Below are 19,667 nucleotides of genomic sequence, written 5' to 3'. Positions count from 1 at the left end.
GTCCCCCGCGCACCACATCTAATTGGGCACTCTACCAACGGAGAGGCTCTCTGACATGAAGCCTGAATGCATCCCATTGTCTCCCCATGCAGGGAAGCATTGCCAGCAGGCCACAGGCCACAGAAAACTTTCCCATCAACCCACTTCAGGAGTTACGTCACTCTGTCTTTGTGACCTAAACTGACTCTGGTGGTAAAATGATAAACAATACAATGCAATAGAAGACACTACCAGCAAACTACCAATGATCCAAACCAAGGGAGGATAGGCTGGATAGCCTCTCATAGGTCATTTTTTATCCCAGTCCATACACAGGCTTTCACATATATGTTATTGTCCTCTGGTTGGATGAGAAGAGGATTTTTGCTCCCATATTAAGGGCCTTTCCTCCACAGTTACTGCACATCCTCTTTTACACTACTTTCTATACTCTGAGACATATTTTGTGGTATTTTCTGAATGTATCAGTTCAGTCCTAGGATCAGTTGGCATATCTGTGAATAATTCCCCCCAAGGGTAGCAAGCAATATTTATTGGTGTTGTTTTCCAGCATCTGTCTATAGTTCCCATTCGTATGGTGTATGAGTGGAGCGGCTTATGTGTATACACATGAGATATCTAGGAGTGAGATTGTTCACAGCCAGTCAGACTTTGGGATTGAACACACAACCATTAAAGACCACTATCCTAGCCGATGGAGGTATCGTAAAATATCCAATCATAGAAAATCCTTTTATGCTGCATGCATCCTTTGTCTTGTTTTCTTCACCTCAACAGTACTTACAGACAATACAGACCATCCTAAATAACAGTGCCGTGGGACAATGGAACAACAGGGGGAACTCTTTATTTTTACAGACGAGTCTCAGGAAGAAACAGGACGCCAAATAGAGTATGAACAACTTAATGTGTGCTGCCATGGACTCACTCTCCTCTACTCTTAAACGTAGACAGTTGGGTAAAAACCAAATCACCTTGAGACCGATTCAGACATTACTCCTCTTTTACAACTGCGTAGAGCTCTGCGAGCCGGCACTCATCCACCATTCTCGATCTATGTTCTTGTGAAATAGATTTTGCCCTTGTAAGCCGACACTGAGCAGTCATTTCCTTGAAGACTCACATTTTTTACCCTTCCCATTGAGCCTCTCTAAAGACTTATCCACTGAGCCTAACAAAGATGGAAAATGGCATTGCCGTCATCACTGTCTGACCAGATGCTTTGAGCCTGTGGTGATGCTGCGTCATTTTAAGGAGTTTTGTGTTCATCCTCTGCTTTCAGGACAGATGAGGAGGATAAAAGCATAGGAGAATCACTGAAATGCCCCCGTTGGTTGCATGGATCAGCCCATGTTTCATCATTACTCTTTTATGTACAATTTAATTCTTTGGTGGGAAAGAAACAAATATGTCTTTTGAACGTATCAAGATAAATCACAGCTACTATTAAACATCTAAATTATTCTCTCCATCTTTCTTTCCTTTCTGCTTTTGTCTCTCAGGCAGTGCCAGTTAAGTAATTGCCTGTGCTACTTTGCGCGCCAACTCTGCTCCCCCAGCTAAAATGTTGGGTGGACGCCCCATGATGTTGCGGGGCTATGTGGTCGGACTTTCCCTTTCCCTCGTGTTCCTTGGAGTGGGTGCCCTTCCACCGCGGGGGGGCAACCTGGTGAGGACCACCAGAGTCAAGCGCCAGGCCCCCGACGGCGAAACAGCCTCCGCAGGCAACCAGAGCCAACCCATGGTCTTCAACCATGTCTACAACATCAACGTGCCCCTGGAATCCTTGTGCTCAGTGGACCTCGAGGCGGCCGCGCCCAGCCAGGGGGTGAAGGAGGCGACGGGCAGCAGCACCGCCGCCACCGCGCCCGCCGAGTACACGGAGGAGACGGTGGACTTGGACAGCCAGGTCACGTTCACGCACCGCATCAACATCCCTAAGCAGGCGTGCGGCTGCTCGGGCCCTTCCTCCGCCACCATCCAGCAGCTGGCCAGCCGCATCGAGATGCTGGAGAGGGAGGTGTCCCTGTTACGGGCGCAGTGCAGCTCCAGTTGCTGCGGGGAGAGCTCAGCCATGGGTAAGTAGAGAGGTGTGCAGGACCACATCTGGAGGAGTGTCTGTGTGTGTGTGTGTGTGTGTGTGTGTGTGTGTGTGTGTGTGTGTGTGTGTGTGTGTGTGTGTGTGTGTGTGTGTGTGTGTGTGTGTGTGTGTGTGTGTGTGTGTGTGTCTGTGTTTGTGTGTGTGTGTGTGGTGGATAGTGTTGGATGGGGGGGGGTCTGAAAGCCACTCCATCACCCACACTGCATCTTAAAGCAATGCAGGTGTGCACAGCGGCGGATGGCATTAGGATTCCGCAGCAGCTCTGGCGGTGTTGGGCTGGTGTTACATCATGGCACTAGTATGGCTGAGCAATCCCACACCTGCAGGCCAAGGGCACGGGCTCCTTTAGTGATGGCCCAGGAATGGCTGACGCACTGAAACGTTCGTTTGGAGGAAAACAATTAATGAGGTCATGGTAGAGCGGTGGCATGCATTTTAATGACTTCAAGTTTTCTTTAGTTAATGAGGCGATAGGTCATTTATTAATTTGTATATGTTTTTGAAGTTAATTGTATGATTTTAACTGGTTTATACAGACACAGAACAATCCTGGATCAAAATGGATTCCATATTGTGTTTCTAAACCGTGTGTGACTATGTGTGTTTTCTCTGTGTGTGCGTGGTTGCATATGTGTGTGATTATGTGTTTATGGTTTATGTGTTTTGTGTGTGTTCTGTGTTTCTTCTAGGGCGTCTGGATTTCCTTCCTCACTGCAGCGGCCATGGCACCTTCAGCATGGACACGTGTGGCTGTGTGTGTGACGAGGGATGGACGGGCAAGAACTGCTCCGAGCCCCGTTGCCCAGATGACTGCTCTGGCCAGGGAGTGTGCATCGACGGCGAGTGTGTTTGCGACCGGGACTTTGGCGGAGACAACTGCTCAGAGCCCCGCTGCCCGGGCGATTGCTCAGACCGGGGCCTGTGCCTCGACGGGGAGTGCGTCTGTGAGGAGGCCTACACAGGCGACGACTGTTCCCAGAGCAGGTGCCTGAACGACTGCTCTGACCAGGGCCTCTGCGTCAACGGGACATGCCAGTGTCGCCCAGGCTTCCTGGGAGAGGACTGCTCCGTGGTCTTCTGCGCTAACAACTGCAGCCAGAAAGGAGTCTGTAAGGATGGCTTCTGCGTCTGCCAAGAGGGCTTCACGGGAGATGACTGTGCATCCGGTGAGTTCATGTCCGGAGAGGCTTAATTGCAGCAGTTGTCATGTATGACGATCTAAATGTTTATTTTTATATTTCGCTACGGTTCCAACGGTGCTCTAGAGATTCTGTACTTACAGATGCCAGATCCATCAGCTGCCATTTATTTGGTAAAAGTGCTCTTAATGTAAATAAAACACACATGTGTAGAACTTGTCTCTGTATTGTATAGTTGCCAGGCTCAAAAAGGTCTGACTAGCAATGGTTCTCTATAGGCGATATATGGGAGCACCGTATAAGCAGGGTTGGGAAGGTTAATTTTGATTACTATTCACCCTCTTCAAAATGTAAAAAATAATGTAACTTTTTTAATCACTTTGTCAAAGTAGTGCCACTTTACAATAAGACTCCATTATAAATGGTCTATAAATGGTTTATAAATAGGTTATTAATTAGGTTGTAAATCCTTTGTAAGCCATTAATAAGCCCTTATAAATTAGTTATAAACACAATTTTTACAGAAGGTCACAGACGGCAAATAGGGAGCTTGAGTTTTACATCTTGCCTAAAAGGGGGGGGGGGAGGAGGCTTCTTGTGTTTTCTGTTCCATTCCCACTCCTTTTGAACGTGTTCTCCCTATGTGGATATGATTTGTGGATGCTGTGTCTGGATGCTACTGGATGTCCTAAAATTTCCCTCTGGATTAATAAAGTATCCATCCATCCAAGATGAAGTTACTGCTTACTACTCATTACACAACAAACCCTTTATTAATCAGTTACTAACATTTACAAAACGGAGCCTTATTGTAATTTTCTTTTTTTTGGGGGGGGGGGGGGGGGGGGGTTTACAACCTAATTACAACCTAATTAATAACCTATTTAAACCATTTATAAACCATTTTCAATTGAGTCTTATTGTAAAGTGGTACCAAGTAGGGTAACTCATTACATTTGATTACTTTCAATTACTTTATGGTTGGCAGATGACCGGCGGTGCAAATTCAAAAAACAATGATCAAATTGCGCATTTTGCCAAATTAATGGGATCTGTCTAGAGGGTGAAAATATGCAAAGCAACAGAATTACTTTTATATTCTATATATAAGCTGTTAGGCTTTTTACAGAAAAAAATGATATATTCAGTTGTAACCCGTTTGTAATTACCAACACTTTGATTAGTAACTGTAATTTAGTAAAGAAAAATTAAGTACCTGTAAGAGTTTACAATTAAATGTATCTTGTAATTTAATTGCCAAATTCCATCACATGACTAGTTACTCCCTAACTCTGCATATAAGCATAAAGTAAAGCTTACAGTATAAACTCTATCCGGTTTACCTGGAGAGAAAATAACTGCCTTTTTAGGAAGCAAAGATTTATTTAAGAGAAAGCCTGAAGCTGTGCTGGAATTCAACCCAGTACAAAAGCAACACAAAAGCATAGTGTAAAACCTACTGGAGGGGTGAACACGCAGCTATTGACAGGGATGGGGCATTGTAAAACATTTTTTTTAAGGCAAATGCAAATCAAAATATGTGCAAACAAAAGCAAGCTAGGTCTCCAGCCATTGCCTCCCAGAAGAGGGAGTCAACCCCCATGGCAGCCCCCCATGGTTCCGACGCCAGCTGTAGAAATTGGTGACGACTTGCCGCGGTGTAATTTTTGTCAAAATTCACATTCACTGGGGAAGATGTGTCACATTAGGCTGGCCGAGGCAATTTCTGAACCACGCTTACTCGGGTTCACTGCTAGTTCTCGGAAAAGGCAGCCCGGCCGAATCCCTCCGCCCGGTCGAAGCAGCTGTCATCGTGGAGAGAGAGCGGGAGAACGGAGAAAAGAAAGGGCAAATCATATTACCAGTCCAGCACTCCCTCCTCTCATTTTCTGCAAGACATAGTGGAGTCAAAATTGCTTATTTCACCGCAATTAGGAGAAAAATAGCCGGGTCGTTTGAAGGAGCACATGCTGAATACAAAGATAAAGACTGTTCAATTATTTGACAATGCCCTGAAGTTCTGGATGTTCAGAGAATTTCACCTATTTTATAAAATGAAATGAAAAAACAAACAAATCTGGGATGCAGCATAGCCTTCGATTACTGTATTTCATTTTCATGTGTGATTACGCTAATGAAATGGTGTTTTGTATTCAAAGGCCAGGGACTGTGTACCGGTATGAGCAAAACAAATCATATCTGTCAAGAAAATTCTTACCCAGAGTTCACCTCTCTGAGATATTGCACCAAATGAAATGACATCCCCACAAATGCATAAAGACGTGCATGTGTCTGAGAGCAAAGTGCTGCTCATCAATGCATACTACGCTACAAGGTGATCCGAGTATAGACTGTACAGAAGAGAGTAAAGACATGGCTCCCATTGGCTGACATGATTTTGCATAGCATTGCAGTGATTGGCCAATGATGCTGCAACAAATGTCTTGAATCGATTTCCCCCCAGCCTTACAGAAGTATGTTTTTTTGTTGTCGTTGTTTTGCAGTACCTCTGTGCAGTATTGTGACATGTTAAGAATGCTCTTTGACACCAAGCTGGGAGTCAACATTTTAGAGAGAGCGACATATTCTGTCACAGTGTCACAGTTTGCGAGAAACCTTGACCAAAGAGTCAGACCTGACTTATGACTTTTGGCTCTCTTGTGTCTTTACACTGCTGAATTTTGTCTGTTTTTTAAATTAGTACACAAAGCAACATATGCTTGAGACATCTTTAATTAACCCAATATCTGCTTTTGTGCTAGTCAAAAACAAAAAAGTTTTTAGAGACTGTTTTCTTTTCAGATGAATTGAATAGAATGTTTCTTTCTGCTTTTGTTGTATGTTGTTCAAGTCAGAGTTGACATTAAAATGAGTCGACTTCTGAGCTGAAGGACAGTTTGTGCAAGGAATGAATGCCATTTAATCTGTGTGTGTAATCTTTTTTGCCTTAATCAAAGAACCTGTTTTCATACACTGTCTCTTAGCATCTCTGTCACATCCTCGGAAACCAGTGCCTAAAGTACCCTGGCATAATCCAAAATGTCCAAAAAGCTCGGAGGGATTTCTCATTCATAACTAAGACCATTTAAAGATGAAAGAGCACTGTGTCCTAATTAACACATTAATTAAGGGATTTCTGGTTGAATATGAAGAGCTTGATCACATTAGCCTCTCCTGAGGATGCTTAATCAGAGTGCAGCGGCAGATGATTGTATTATATAACAATTCCCTTTATGTGTTTATATAAGAGCAATATTTAGTTACCAGTGCATATATAATTATAGATTCTTAAATACAGAACCAGTTGGCCTACAACACCTTCAGATAATTAAATCTGCTGCAGTTTCTCAGCAAGATTAGAGCCAAGTTGGGAAATAAAACAAACCAAACAAAAGCAAATTTATTAAATAGTTCCATGAGTCGGTCGAACAGTTTTTATAGTTTGGTCTTGCAAACGCTTTGCTTAATGGATTTACTTAAACCATGTTCAAGTCAGCCTTGCAAGTGTGCTGCAGGTGCTGTCCTTGGCTCAGCTGGGAAATTAAGAGTCAAGAGCGTGCATGGCTGAAGTCTGGAGGGAAATTGAGGAAAACCCAGTGTGAAAACGCGATGAAGGTTCGACCAATCGGCCTCTCAAAGTTTAATAAGACTTTGCTCGGTCTGAAAGCCGGTCAAGCATCTAACCGCGTCTTTTAGGATCAAACAAGCCGTCAGAAAGAGAGAGAGAGAGAGAGAGAGAGAGGGAGAGAGAGAGAGAGCAGGAGAACACTCATTGGCATTCAAGCACTGAGGATTCTGGCCTGGCGCCTGGCCTCTTCGGCCCAAGGTCTTGGTGCCAGGACCTCTTCGTCTGTAGATGTCCACTTACTGCCTGATTAACGAGGGATAGAGCAGGGTGCATTTTTCTGCAGGCATCTGGGCAGGACAAACTACCCTCTTTTGAGAGGCACTGGGTGTCCTCTCTCTCCCCTGCCTCATCAGCTTGTTTTAACCTCGCCGGTCTGGGAGATTATCCTACACCGTTTATTAACCACAGCTTGGCGAGTGACTGTTTTTATCAAGGGAAAATCAAGGCAGGCGTGTTCAATTCCTTTTTAACAAGAGCTGTGCGGCAGGTTCTCTGTCTGTTATTTGAAGAGTTAAAACTAGGGAAATAAGAAGTTAAGGAGGAAGAAGAAGCAGGTTGTGTGCCCATCTGGTGTGTTCGTGAGGAAGTAGCTGGAGTACCTCCTCAAGACTTTCATGGTACCCCAGGGGGAGCTTACCCACTCATGCTGCACAGTGCCCCCCCATCCCAGGAGAGAGACGCAGCGCTCAGGGACAACAGGAGCTACTGCTGCCACTACTGCTCCCACATCTCTCTCCTGCTTTCTCTCTCTCTCTCCCTCTTTGCCTCATCTCTCAGGTGGTAATGCGATCTGCTCTTCTTGGGGCTCAGCTTAATTTGCATTCTGTACTGCTGGCCTCTCAGGTTTATGGCCTGGCTTTGGTCCAGTTGCCCTGGAGACTGTGAAAGTGTTCCGCTCCCGAAGCATACGGCGGAAGCTCTGACTCAATTAAAAAGATGACTTTTTCTCAACGCAACTTTGTTAGATTCTTTTTATATCTGACTCAGATACAGCAAACTGGCCATTGTGCACACAGTACTAGCTTACCTCCAAATGGGATGTTCTCATCTGTTTTGAAGTGTAAGTTTGAAGTGTAAGCTCTCAGTGCACGGTACTCCAGAGTTGGCACCATTGAAATGTATGTATATCATGACGTAGATGTACCAACCAGTCATCAGTTTGGATGATTTTAAACAGTAGATATGAACACCAGCATTGATGTGTTTCATCACAGCACAGTCATATCATTTAGTTTACAGCAAAAAAAAAAAAAAAAAAAAACATTTAAGTGTAAACTACTGATCGTTTTTAATTTTATACCATATATTGGAAGACTCAGGCGTGGATTTGTCAGTCATGTTTCAGGTTTTAATCTTGTACAATGATGGCCATCATTGTGAGACAGAGCTTGAGTTCCACTCACCAGCTTCACCTCAAGATAATCTGCCTATCCCTTGTGAAATAGTGAGCTTTATACACTAATATTAAGGGGTGTTACCATCTATTCAAATAGGCCATTGGGACAAGGCCCCTTTGTCTCGACCTGGAGGGGGAAGGTGAGAGCAATATCACACCTTCCTCCCAGATCAAGCCCAAGCAAATTCACCCAGGAAATGCTGGCATGCTATAAAAATACAAATAAAGTAACATTTATACTAGGTATAAATAAGATGGAATTATTGACTATGGCATATCATTATTAACTATGAATCTCAAATAACCGGTCCCTTCACTACCTCTTTAATTCTTTTTGTACAGTGGGTCCACCCTTGAACCTTCGAGTGCGAGGAGTGACAGAAAGTACCATAGACCTGGAGTGGGAGGGTTCGGTGATGCTGACAGACTACCTGATCACCTACGTGCCAACCAGCGCGGGAGGTGTGCAACTTGAGATCAGGTTACCAGGCAATGTTACCAATGGCACCATTAAGGAGCTTGAGCCGGGGATTGAGTACAACATCAACGTCTATGCCGTGCTCAACAACGTCATCAGCGTACCTGTTACTGCTCAAGTATCAACGTGTAAGTACAACTACGATCAGGGTCTGCTTTTACCTGCTCCATTTAGCCTTAAAGACATTTTATTAGGCCGAGAACCAAAGCTGTAAATCTTTCATATTTCAGGAGATTTTTCTTATGGTCTTAAAATATACTGGGGTTTTTTTTTTCACCAAAGGCTTAACTGACTATTGGTATCTCTCCATCATACAGATAGTACAGAAAGTAACTTCAGATATTTAACTTTTGAAGGGAAAAAGACATTTAATGACCCTTAGCTAACTGCTGGGGGAACTAATGATCAGTTCTGATCATGGACAAAAAAGTAGGGAGCACTCCACTCCGCCACATGAAAGGACATGGTAAAGAAAATGTTTGTTTAAGATTGCCCAATATTCTTCTACCCAATATTTACTTACAGGATATGATTAGACACCTGCCAAGTGCTGAGTAAAACCATTTGACTGGCAATTTTCTGAAGGGCAGCTCCTCCGCAGCTGATGCCTATCAGCCATGTGGAAACCTAATTTAAGAACACCACCCCCCCTGCCCCCCCCCCCCCCCCCCCCCCTCCCTCCATTCACAAGCAGAGCATTATTTGTCATGAGACACTGAGGCATTCTGGGTAAAACATTACAAACCTCAGTGCACAAATCGTCCACTTCCGACATAATCAGAAAATGATGAGAGCAAAAGTAAACAAATTAAATCATTGGGATCAGTCCACACAATTTGCAACCAGTTTTTTCCCCCCTTAAAAACTCTCACGCTTCCTTAGCCAGCACAAGATGGGAATTGTCAGAAAGTAACAGCGCTGTTTGATGGATGTATATTTGTTAGCTCACACAGCTAATAATGAAAGAGAGTGTTTTTATCAAGATAACAGCCAACTATGGCACAAATCCGGCCCTGGAGCAGGATTAAGAATGGGCGGCCAGCGAGCCACAAAGCAGACCCTCGGCCTCTCCTCACCTCTTAAACCCACCTCTCCCACTGGGAGTGAGCAGAGGTTGCCCTGCCCGTGAGAAACATTGATTTATTGGGTGTGCTGAAAACAGAGGCCTATAATGCATCAATCCTCGCCTTCCAGATCTTTCGAATCCAGACGGTTTAGTCTTCAAATCCATCACAGAAACATCGGTGGAGGTCCAGTGGAAGCCATTCGACTACTTGTTTGATGGCTGGGAAATAAGCTTCATTCCCAAGGTAAGGCTTTTCTTTGGGAGGCTGGACAGGCATTGATTCTAACAATAGGCCACATTGCCTAGTGGTAGAGCAACATTTGCATAGACTTGTTTGTGTCCCTACTCAATGCAGATCACTACCCTGCATGACAGGTATTCTTGTGTATGCATGGGAGCTGCAGCAGGTTCGCTGTTTTGTTTTGTTTTTGGATTCATGTTGACACAAGAGTGCGTGAAATTGCAAAGCCTCTCTGCATACACATTTCAATCACTCAAACTAAGAAAACACTGTTTGTTTATTATTACAGAATGTATGCTGATTTGCTCGGAGTGTGTATGGTACGCATAAGGAGAACAACAAATAAAGGCTTACTGTGGTGAAAACCAGAGCTGTACTTTAGCTGCGTGATGGCCAACAGTGGGGAAGCGTCTTGGCATTATGCACACAGCTCAACTTATTCTAAGCAAACCTGTCACTGCCTGCCCAGCATGACCGGATTCTGTCAGTCACTATTTGACAAACCCCTGAGAGTGCCTGGCTCTGGTGCCGGATACGGGCCACATCAGGATCAGACCTGGGCCCGCTGCATTCTAGAGTCTGCTCCTATCTGGAGCTTACCTGAAGCCTGCAGGCATTTCATATTTGGGATGGAGAAATTGATAGTGATGTGGCTGGAAACATCCCAAGCACGTGGGAAGATAGGGGAATACTGTTGGTAATGCGAGATGGAAATGTGAGAATTATGTCCCATTTTACGGTGTTGAGCTCGTATCCTCTAGCTGCGGTACGTGGCAGATTGTCTCTGAACTGATGATTCAGTGGATTTGTGAGCGGACAGGTTCGTAGGCTCATAATGGTAATAGGTGCAGGTTCAAAGTCAGGCAAGCTCTGGCTTTAATGCCCTCCATAAACATAAGGCTCTTTAATCTCATCTCTGCTCTTAGCTGCAGACATCATCTGAACCCAGAATGGCTATGCTCCAGACCCCAAGAGAGGTTTTAAAATAACTTCAATTTAAAGATGAAAGTCAGGCTGTACAATGGAAACAAACCAGAAAGTTTTTCTCCCTTCTTTTTTTTTTTCTTTTGTTCTTTTTTTTTTTAATGTTGAGAGGACGGTCTTTGAATACAAAGAGGTTTGGGTGCACAGGGGTCGTGGAGCACTCCAATCTTCCTCGGGTGCCGAACACGGGGAGATGCCCTGTGAGGGAGAGCCATCCTGGCCCCAGTCACCGGGGAAATCATATTAGAAGTGCAAGTCTTAACCCCCTGGTGGAGGCTCGGATTAAAACACCTTTGGATTTAATCCAAAAAGGCCAGACCGCCACCAGAATCTGGACAATATCTTAATGGATGGATGGGACGGAGAAAATCTTCTGAGAAGGCATAAACAGGGGCTCACAATGCTAACACAACACAGCCCCCTATAGGCAGATCAACCCACAAGTGACAGTCCATGAATGTCCACCTTAAAAATACTATGGTTCTGAATACTTCTCCTTAAATGATAAAGGGTAAGGGTAAAATCACTTTATGTCAGGCGTTACAATCCCGGAACAACAACATGAGTGCTTAGTGCCAAATACTTCTGACGGAACTCATCATAAAGTTTTCTAGGTTAACAGTTAGCACACTCAAAGGAGTTTGGTAAAGCTTATTGAACGTTTTTTTTTTTCCCAGTTCAAAGTTTTCTGGCGCGTTGCTTTGCACAGTTTGCTGGCTAAAGCCTCCCACCAGCTTGCTGTAATTCCCCTGTTCATTAGAGCTGCGTGCTGTTTGTTGCCTTTGCCTCAGAAGCTACCTCCCTCCTCTCCGCTCCCTCCCCATACCCGCATGTGTGGCTGCCACTTTGATGCCCATATGAAAGCATCCCTTTAAAGTGAAGGGTGTCCTTGTTGTCCCTTTTTTTGCGGCGTCCGTCTGCCGAGCAGGATAACGACGGGGGGATGACGGCGCAGCTGCCCAGCACCATCACCTCCTTCCACCAGACGGGGCTGAGACCGGGGGAGGAGTACACCGTCAACCTGGTGGCGCTGAGGGACCAGGGAAGGAGCCAACCAGTCACGGCCACCGTCACCACCAGTAAGGCTCCACACTCACTCGCTCTCACTGCCTGTGGTAACCCTGTGTCATTACACAGAAATAACCATGTTATAAACGTGTTATGGCGCGCATACACATCACGTTATTGGTCGACACGACAGTTGGTGTCCAACAATGTGACACTTTCATGCCATTAATGATAATTGCTGTCGCAGCACTCAGAATTTTAGAGTTCATATCTATATACGTATTCTGTTCAACTAATATGTGATAGCGTCATACATTTTGAGAGATGACACGATGATAGGGAATATGACAAAGTCAAAACTATTTTTGTCAGGATCCTAAGTAAGCTTTTGCTTTGGAAAGTTTATGGTTGTGTTGGTACTATGGCAGAGGGTTTAAGTAAACATCTGCCCTGTCTGTTTGTGTTTGCCATTAACGTGGTGCCTATACAATTCCATTCATTGCCTTCATGATCGCAACGTCATTCATTCTTTTCAGAATCATCAGAATAGATTTTTCGAAGGCTGATGATAGTAATCAGCTTACACACAGTAGTCTGAAAAAGGCAAATGGTTCTGTGCAAGGCAATACCTGCTACAGCTGAAACTATAAGATTGTATTCATGAATAGTAGGTGCCAGGGGAGAGTATGAATTGTAAGAAGTGGAAAAGAAGCTGTGGGAAAACAATGGCATGTAGTGGGTTAGGGATATTAGACATAACACAAACATCAATTAAGCACAGCTGGCATAAAACATGACCTTGATGGATGGATCGGTTTGCTGGCAATTATGCACTTAATGTAAATCCAGGACCTTCCTGTTAGTCCGTTGGAGGCTGAGAGATTAGATTCAGTTGAACTTTTCCAGGACATTTCAAATGATGTGTTGGCAGTGAAAACACCATTAATTTTCACCAAGCCTCACTGTCAACCCAAATTAAATAGGCATTATTTATGCATGGCAGCTGATGAATATTTCATGTGTCCACTACAGATACCTTATTGGATAAAGAAAGACAAATGTGATGCTGGTCAATTATTTATGCATGAAGAGAATTATCCTCCTTGGCAGTAAAACAGAAGAATTCCACAGTAACAGGAAGAGAAGAGAGGAAAAGAGTACTTATGACATCATGCTGCTGTTAAATCAATATAGCATTACAGATATGATGTCATGTAATGAAGAGATTCTGAAGATGTCTGTTTTTGGACTGTGCATATGGTACACCAGATTAATGAATATAAGTGCAGGAAGGTGCAGGTTTTACTTGTGGGGGGATTAATCTGTAAATGGTATTCGCACTTGTCTTTGTTCAAATATTAATTTGAATAATAATTATCAATTCTCCAAAGTAGCATCACTAATTGGGTTATTTAGAATTGGTTAACGGGGCAGAGGCTGAGGCAGAAATGGAGTCCCTCTAAAACTGGGACACGGGTGAACAAATGACTATTTCCTCCTAATTAGCACTGGCTCAGTTGGTGCTACCCAGGTGGAAGATAAATAAGAGCTGTGTGACCCCAAAGGTCTTAAATAATCAGTGTCTCTTCTTTCATTGCAATTTATCTGAAAAAGGTTAATTACTTACAGAACAAATTCCAGATTTTAAATAGTAAGTCCATATTGTGCCACTTATTAAGCCTAATGACTAGCAGTTTTGTTGTCTTGGAATAAACTTGGAATTGCACAACGCTGGCGTATTAAACACTGCAATTAGAAATTGAAAAATGTTATGCGTGATGAATTTCTATAGTAATCACAAAATGCAAATGCTTGCAGTAAAATACCACCAGGTTTCTGTTGTGCTTCCCCTCTAAGAAAATGGGAACCACTGATTTTATCAAAGTTGGTAGAGTAATAAGCACATCTAATTTGCTTCTTCAAACAGTTTCACCACCACAATCATGGTTTTTATTTTGTACCTCAAGTGATCGATGGCCCGACTGACCTGATCGTTCGAGATGTCTCGGAGTCTGTGGCCTTCGTGGAGTGGACCCCACCCAAGGCCAAAGTGGACCAGATCATCCTCCGCTACTGGCTGGTTGGGGTGGATGGCCCCAAGACCACTTTCCGCCTGCAGCCCACACTAAGCCAGTACTCCCTGCAAGTGCTGCAGCCGGGCTCGCGATACGAAGTGTCTGTCAGCGGGGTCCGCAAGGGGAATGAGAGCGGAGCCATTTCAACTGAGTTCACCACCGGTGAGCACTGCTCCATGATCCATGATGCTCCAGTTGAAATTATGCATTCAGCCAATAGAGATGAACATCTAAAGAGGGAGATGTCAAGGATTCATTTAAAGCTCCTTTTACCCACGGGTTTTAAAGACAGTGAACAAAAACTTTTTTGATCTGTGTAAAGTTTTAAGGATCTCTCTGTTAAATATGGGAAACTTATGAAACAAGTGACTATTATATCCAAAATAACTGTAAATACACATATGGAAGTTAAATGTGTTTAATCTGTTATGTATAATGCCATGAATCCAACTTCTGATGATCGGTCTGAGTCGACCAAACATTGTCAGTTCTGTCATTTTTCTCAGAGCTGGACGCGCCCAAGAACCTGCGCGTGCTGTCCAGGTCATCCACCACCCTGGAGCTGGAGTGGGACAACAGCGAGGCGGAGGTGGAGGGCTACCGTGTCGTCTACAGCACACTGGCCGGTGACCAGTACGACAAGGTGGTTGTACCGCGCAACGAGGGAGCCACCAGTCAGGCGATGCTCACAGGTGAGTCAGGCCCAGACTGTCAGCTCACTCCTGTTTGTTTGTTGAAAATAAATGACATTCATAATGATTGAGCGACCGTGATATTATGTTTGGAAACGTGAATTAAGAAAAATAAATTGAATCCTTCACTGTCGTAATTAACTTTTGTAGCATTCCCCATAATTGGATATTTCATTATCTATGGGTAATATCAGTGCAGAAAATAAACTCTCTAATCAAGCCTATTATACTGACTTGCTGTAGGTCATACGCCATGGGTTTGACATTAATTTGAAAATCTAATTTTGTCAGCCAAGTTCTAATTGATAAAACTTTAGCTGGGCTCTTTAACAACATACAAACAAAGAGTTTTAATAATGCTCAGTTATACTTACCTTTTATATACTTTAGTTTTTCTGTTCAATTCAAACAGTTGATTTACTGGTGAAATTGGAGCTGAAGTTTGATCGTGCTATGAAATGTCAGCTATTCCCTCCTGTCTTCTCTCTGCTGGGACCATACAGTTGTCTTTAAAGCTCTAAAATGATAAGAAGGATCTCTTGTCTGCAAGGCCTGACAGAAATCAATGTCTCTCCTCTCATTTTCTGTAAACTGATAAACTCCCTCTTGTCACATCGATTCTGCCTTTGATTAATTATATCTTTAAAAAAAAAAACTGGGCCATGCATGCCAAAAAAGCACTGATGAACATGAACGTGATGTTTGGCAAGGTTGGACATTATGAATGCAGATTTCAGTAGGCAGGTATTAAGCACACCATCTGTTAGAAGAACTCTTCACTTCTTTTTATTGCACAGTAACGCCATGACAACCAAATGAAGGTGCTTGTCAGACCCACAGAAATGACATGCTCATCTGTCGCTGCTTGGAGTTTTTCAACTTCTAAGAAAGGAATTGGTGGAGGCCAACACAACTATATAGGACATCATTTCTGAGTGTATTCAGAGAGTCCACTATGCTTACTTTTTTTCTCTGTCCTCGCTCTGTTGCAGATCTGTTGCCTGGCACGGAGTATGGCATTGGGATATCTGCTGTGCTCGGCGCCAACCAGAGCACTCCTGCCACCATGAACGCCAGAACGGGTGAGAAAAAATACAGCCTGGTCTCTGAGGGGTTCCAAAGAAATAAGATGTGTAAAAAAAAAAAAAACAAGCAATGGTAGTAAAAGACCATCTGTATCTTCTCAAAATACCATCTTTCTTTCTTCTCTTAATGTAATCAATAGATTGATTTCACCATGTCTTTGTATTCATATCTTGATCATTAATAATTATTAATGTTTTTGTGATGCCACTAAGTTGCACAGTTTTTGACTTGTGTCATGATGGATCTCTTTGAATCATGTCTAGACTTGGATGTCCCAATGGACCTGACGGTGACAGCTTCCACAGACAACTCCATCACCCTGCAGTGGGGTATAGTGCAGGGTCCCATCGACCACTACCGGGTCACATACACATCCTCCAGTGGGGTTAAAACTGAACTCACCATGCCCAAAGATGTCACATCGACCACTCTGACCGATCTGGTGCCTGGGACTGAGTACACAATCACGGTGGCAGCACAGAGAGGCAGGCAGCAAAGCACAGTAGCAAGCATTGATGCTTTCACAGGTATGATATCTAAAACCATAGCACAGTATCTGTAACTGCAGTTATTAGGTTTTTTTTATAAACATATCATTATGCTAACATGGCATGGAACTAGCAAAGCAAAACACTAATAGAGTTCAGTGAAAACATTTCAAATTGTATTTGTAATAACTGTAAACAAGGCATCTTGCTTGTGCATTAGACTAGCAATGAAGAACAATGTCAATGTGACACTTTGTGTTAACTACATTTTTCCATATGCTAATCTGGTATTATTATTGTATTGCATTTGTTCATCCTTAACAGCTTCACTCTACAGTCCATTTACTACTTATCTTTTCGTCCAAATGAAAAAAAAACAGCCATCGCATTGTTTGTCTCACGTTTCTCTCTTGATTCTTCTCATTTCTTTCTGGTGTGCTATAATGACCTAAATCAGTGTTTCTTGTATTCGTGGTCCTCAGCAGCTAATTTGCTCTATTCATGTATTCGCTCATTAAGACGTCTGGATTTGCTTTCATACTGTCACATTTTCACTCTTCATTGACAAATCTCCATCCTTTACTTGTTCATCAATCTCTCTACCAAAGTCTGCATCAATCCCCCCAATGTCAACATCTCTTGCTGGGGCTGATCAATCACATCCTAAGTTCTCCATCTAGGAACTTGTGATATTGAATTCTACTTCCATCATTCACTGTCTCTTGCCCCAACTGCATATCGACTTGCAGGGTTCCGCCCTGTTACCCAGCTCTACTTCTCGGACATCACGTCTGATTCGCTGACAGTGGCCTGGGGCGCTCCTGCCCCTCCCGCTGACACCTTCGTCCTGAGCTACACTACCGAAGATTTCAGGCATAGCTCCCAAGTCACCCTCGATGGATCCAAAACCAGAACTGCATTCAGAGACCTCCTTCCCTCAAGAAAGTATATCATCACCCTGGTTACTGTCCGTGGTGATGTCACTGAAACTGTTGAAGGAACAGTTGTTACAGGTAGACGTCTTCTGCATGTCCTGCAGGTGCTTCTGTTGGTCGCAGGTTGTGAGAAAGCAGTCTATAAATATCTGCAAGCGACGCGAGTGGGTTATCCCAGACAGGCAAGTTGTGTTTATCGAATAAGGAACAGCTGCTGTTGTTCATCTCATCATAGCCTCGAGATTATACAACGAAACAAGAACCAACCCAGAGAACACGCTGGAGATAAGAAGTTATTTTCAATATATTTACTAAAATACCTGCTGACATTGAATATGAGCATGAACCTGTAAATATCTATAAATATAACAGAATGAATATGATGTAAATAAATTAACTACACTTTCGCACAAACCACACTGCTCTCGCACCAATAATAATTTGGCCTGCTTGCAAAATATAAATATCAAGAATTCAGATGTACAGTAAGTGTATTGTCTGGGTTTCATCAGCATAGCAGTAGCACTTTTCCTTCCACTACCATGTTGTTGGACTGACAAATGTGCATCCTCACTCGACACCTAATTAAGATTCCTCACAGTCGCACTAAAGCAGTTTTTTTTTTTTCTTCCTCTATTTTTGTCTCTTAATTAATTCCAGTGTTTGTAATCCGCTCTTAATTACCTCTGCCTGAACGTGAAGATGTCTTGAAATATTCAGCTATTGTATAAGCAACACTGCTATATGCAGATGAAAGGAAAGGAAAGAAAGATGTGCTGTCGTTACAGTCTCACTTCAGACACTCTGCCAAGACACAATTGGTCAGGTTGCTTGCCACCGACGAGTTTGGAATTGTCTGTGCAGTTGAAATTGTAATGTCAGAATGCTAAGCTTCCTCCTCACGTCGTTAAGCTTCTTTTAAAGGAAAGTTAAAAAAAACAGAATACTGTGCCAGACACAACAGGCCAAAATATAAGTCTGTGAGCTTTGAAAGCCTTTCAGACTCTGAGGGCAAACTAAACAGTCTATTAATAATTCATTTCCATAGTCCACCTTTATGATAATTACTTGTCAGGCTCTTATATATAAATCATGTTTTAATATTTCAAATAACAACATACAATAATCAGTACAGCTACCAGTCACAGTGTCCCCAGAGATCTGTGAAGTTTCCTTATGCAATGGAGAAAAATATATTGATTTGCAGTCTGCCAACCCTCTCTGTGCCATAGCTGAAGCTGAATTAGCTGAAGTCTACAACTTTAGAATTTACAGTTGTTTAGAGGTCTTTTTAGGGTCTTTTGCGCATGTGTTTTCAAAAGGCACATATTGCAAGCATGCATCAGGACACTGCCAAAACTCCAAATTAAAACCATGCACTTCCACATGACAGTGTTTCGTCTGAGCGGCACTTTAAATGTTGGATAAATGCAAGGACATTACTGACTGCTCTGCTGAATGAAAAATAATTAAGGATATGCATTCATGAATAATCGCAGCCCATTTGCATGGGGATATTTAACTTCCGGAAGCATTTAAATGAGGCTGACGGCCAGCTTATGAATTGCCACCCCTAGTTTGTGAATTAAAGTCATTACTGTAATGAGAATGGTAGGGAGGGGACACTTTTACACTCCCTGTTTTATGGCTGTGCTCTCCAGCAATAGCCCCAGTCAATCTGTTCTTCATGTCTTCACCCTCTAGAATGACACGGAACCTCACAGCCTGTGTAATTATTTGCACACCCTGTCGGCGGGTAACCTTTGCTGTTGTGATACTGTGAGCTCTGGGGACACATAAACAAAATGTGATATATCCCCTTACAGACATAAATATGTAGTAGTAATGAAAGAAGCACCCTACTGAGTTCCATCCAGGGACTGCCATGTTTTCATTATTCATGGGAGATGCCCAACTTTACATTTAATTAACTTGAAAGGTTTTTAAGTGTTTTGTGGCCCAATTCCAAAACCCCTAACAAAGAAACAACATGCCTGGAGTGAACACTATTACTTGGTAGCATTATGTTTTTATTGATGATGTTTTTTTTACAGTAAAAACGATGAATTGCATCTTTATTAGTACATTTATATATCATCAAACTTTACTTTTACAGAATTTAGTTGCCAGTTTTTTAATCAGGCGAACCTGTTCTTTGCAGGTATAGACCCCCCACGGGATATGACAGTATCGTATGTTACGGAGGACACTGTAACAATATCATGGCAGCAGCCCCTTGCATCCTTCGACTACTACAAGATGTCTTACCAGTCAGCGAAAGGTACGGCCACACATCAAAGGGTCACTGTCTTGAAGGTCTCGATTATGCTTAAAGCAATTCACACAGGAC

General features: G+C 43.1%; 1 protein-coding gene across 1 annotated transcript in view; it reads left to right on the top strand.

The window, feature by feature from the left end:
- Positions 1–1,564: 1,564 nt before the first annotated feature.
- Positions 1,565–19,667, top strand: part of tnr (tenascin R (restrictin, janusin)) — a gene marked incomplete at both ends in the record, with an annotated part of 33,467 nt that continues 15,364 nt past the window's right edge. Inside the window, 11 exons of the mRNA XM_080836479.1 lie at positions 1,565–2,078; positions 2,791–3,267; positions 8,607–8,870; positions 9,937–10,052; positions 11,962–12,112; positions 14,009–14,278; positions 14,605–14,808; positions 15,801–15,890; positions 16,158–16,421; positions 17,132–17,395; positions 19,479–19,598. Of these exons, the coding sequence (XP_080692605.1) occupies positions 1,565–2,078; positions 2,791–3,267; positions 8,607–8,870; positions 9,937–10,052; positions 11,962–12,112; positions 14,009–14,278; positions 14,605–14,808; positions 15,801–15,890; positions 16,158–16,421; positions 17,132–17,395; positions 19,479–19,598 (2,734 nt within the window). The remainder of the gene's footprint in view (positions 2,079–2,790; positions 3,268–8,606; positions 8,871–9,936; positions 10,053–11,961; positions 12,113–14,008; positions 14,279–14,604; positions 14,809–15,800; positions 15,891–16,157; positions 16,422–17,131; positions 17,396–19,478; positions 19,599–19,667) is intronic.

Source organism: Sprattus sprattus (genome assembly GCF_963457725.1).
Source record: "Sprattus sprattus genome assembly, chromosome: 4".
NCBI lineage: Eukaryota > Metazoa > Chordata > Actinopteri > Clupeiformes > Clupeidae > Sprattus > Sprattus sprattus.
Note: the sequence above shows the minus strand (reverse complement) of the source record. Positions and strands in the feature narration are given on the sequence as shown.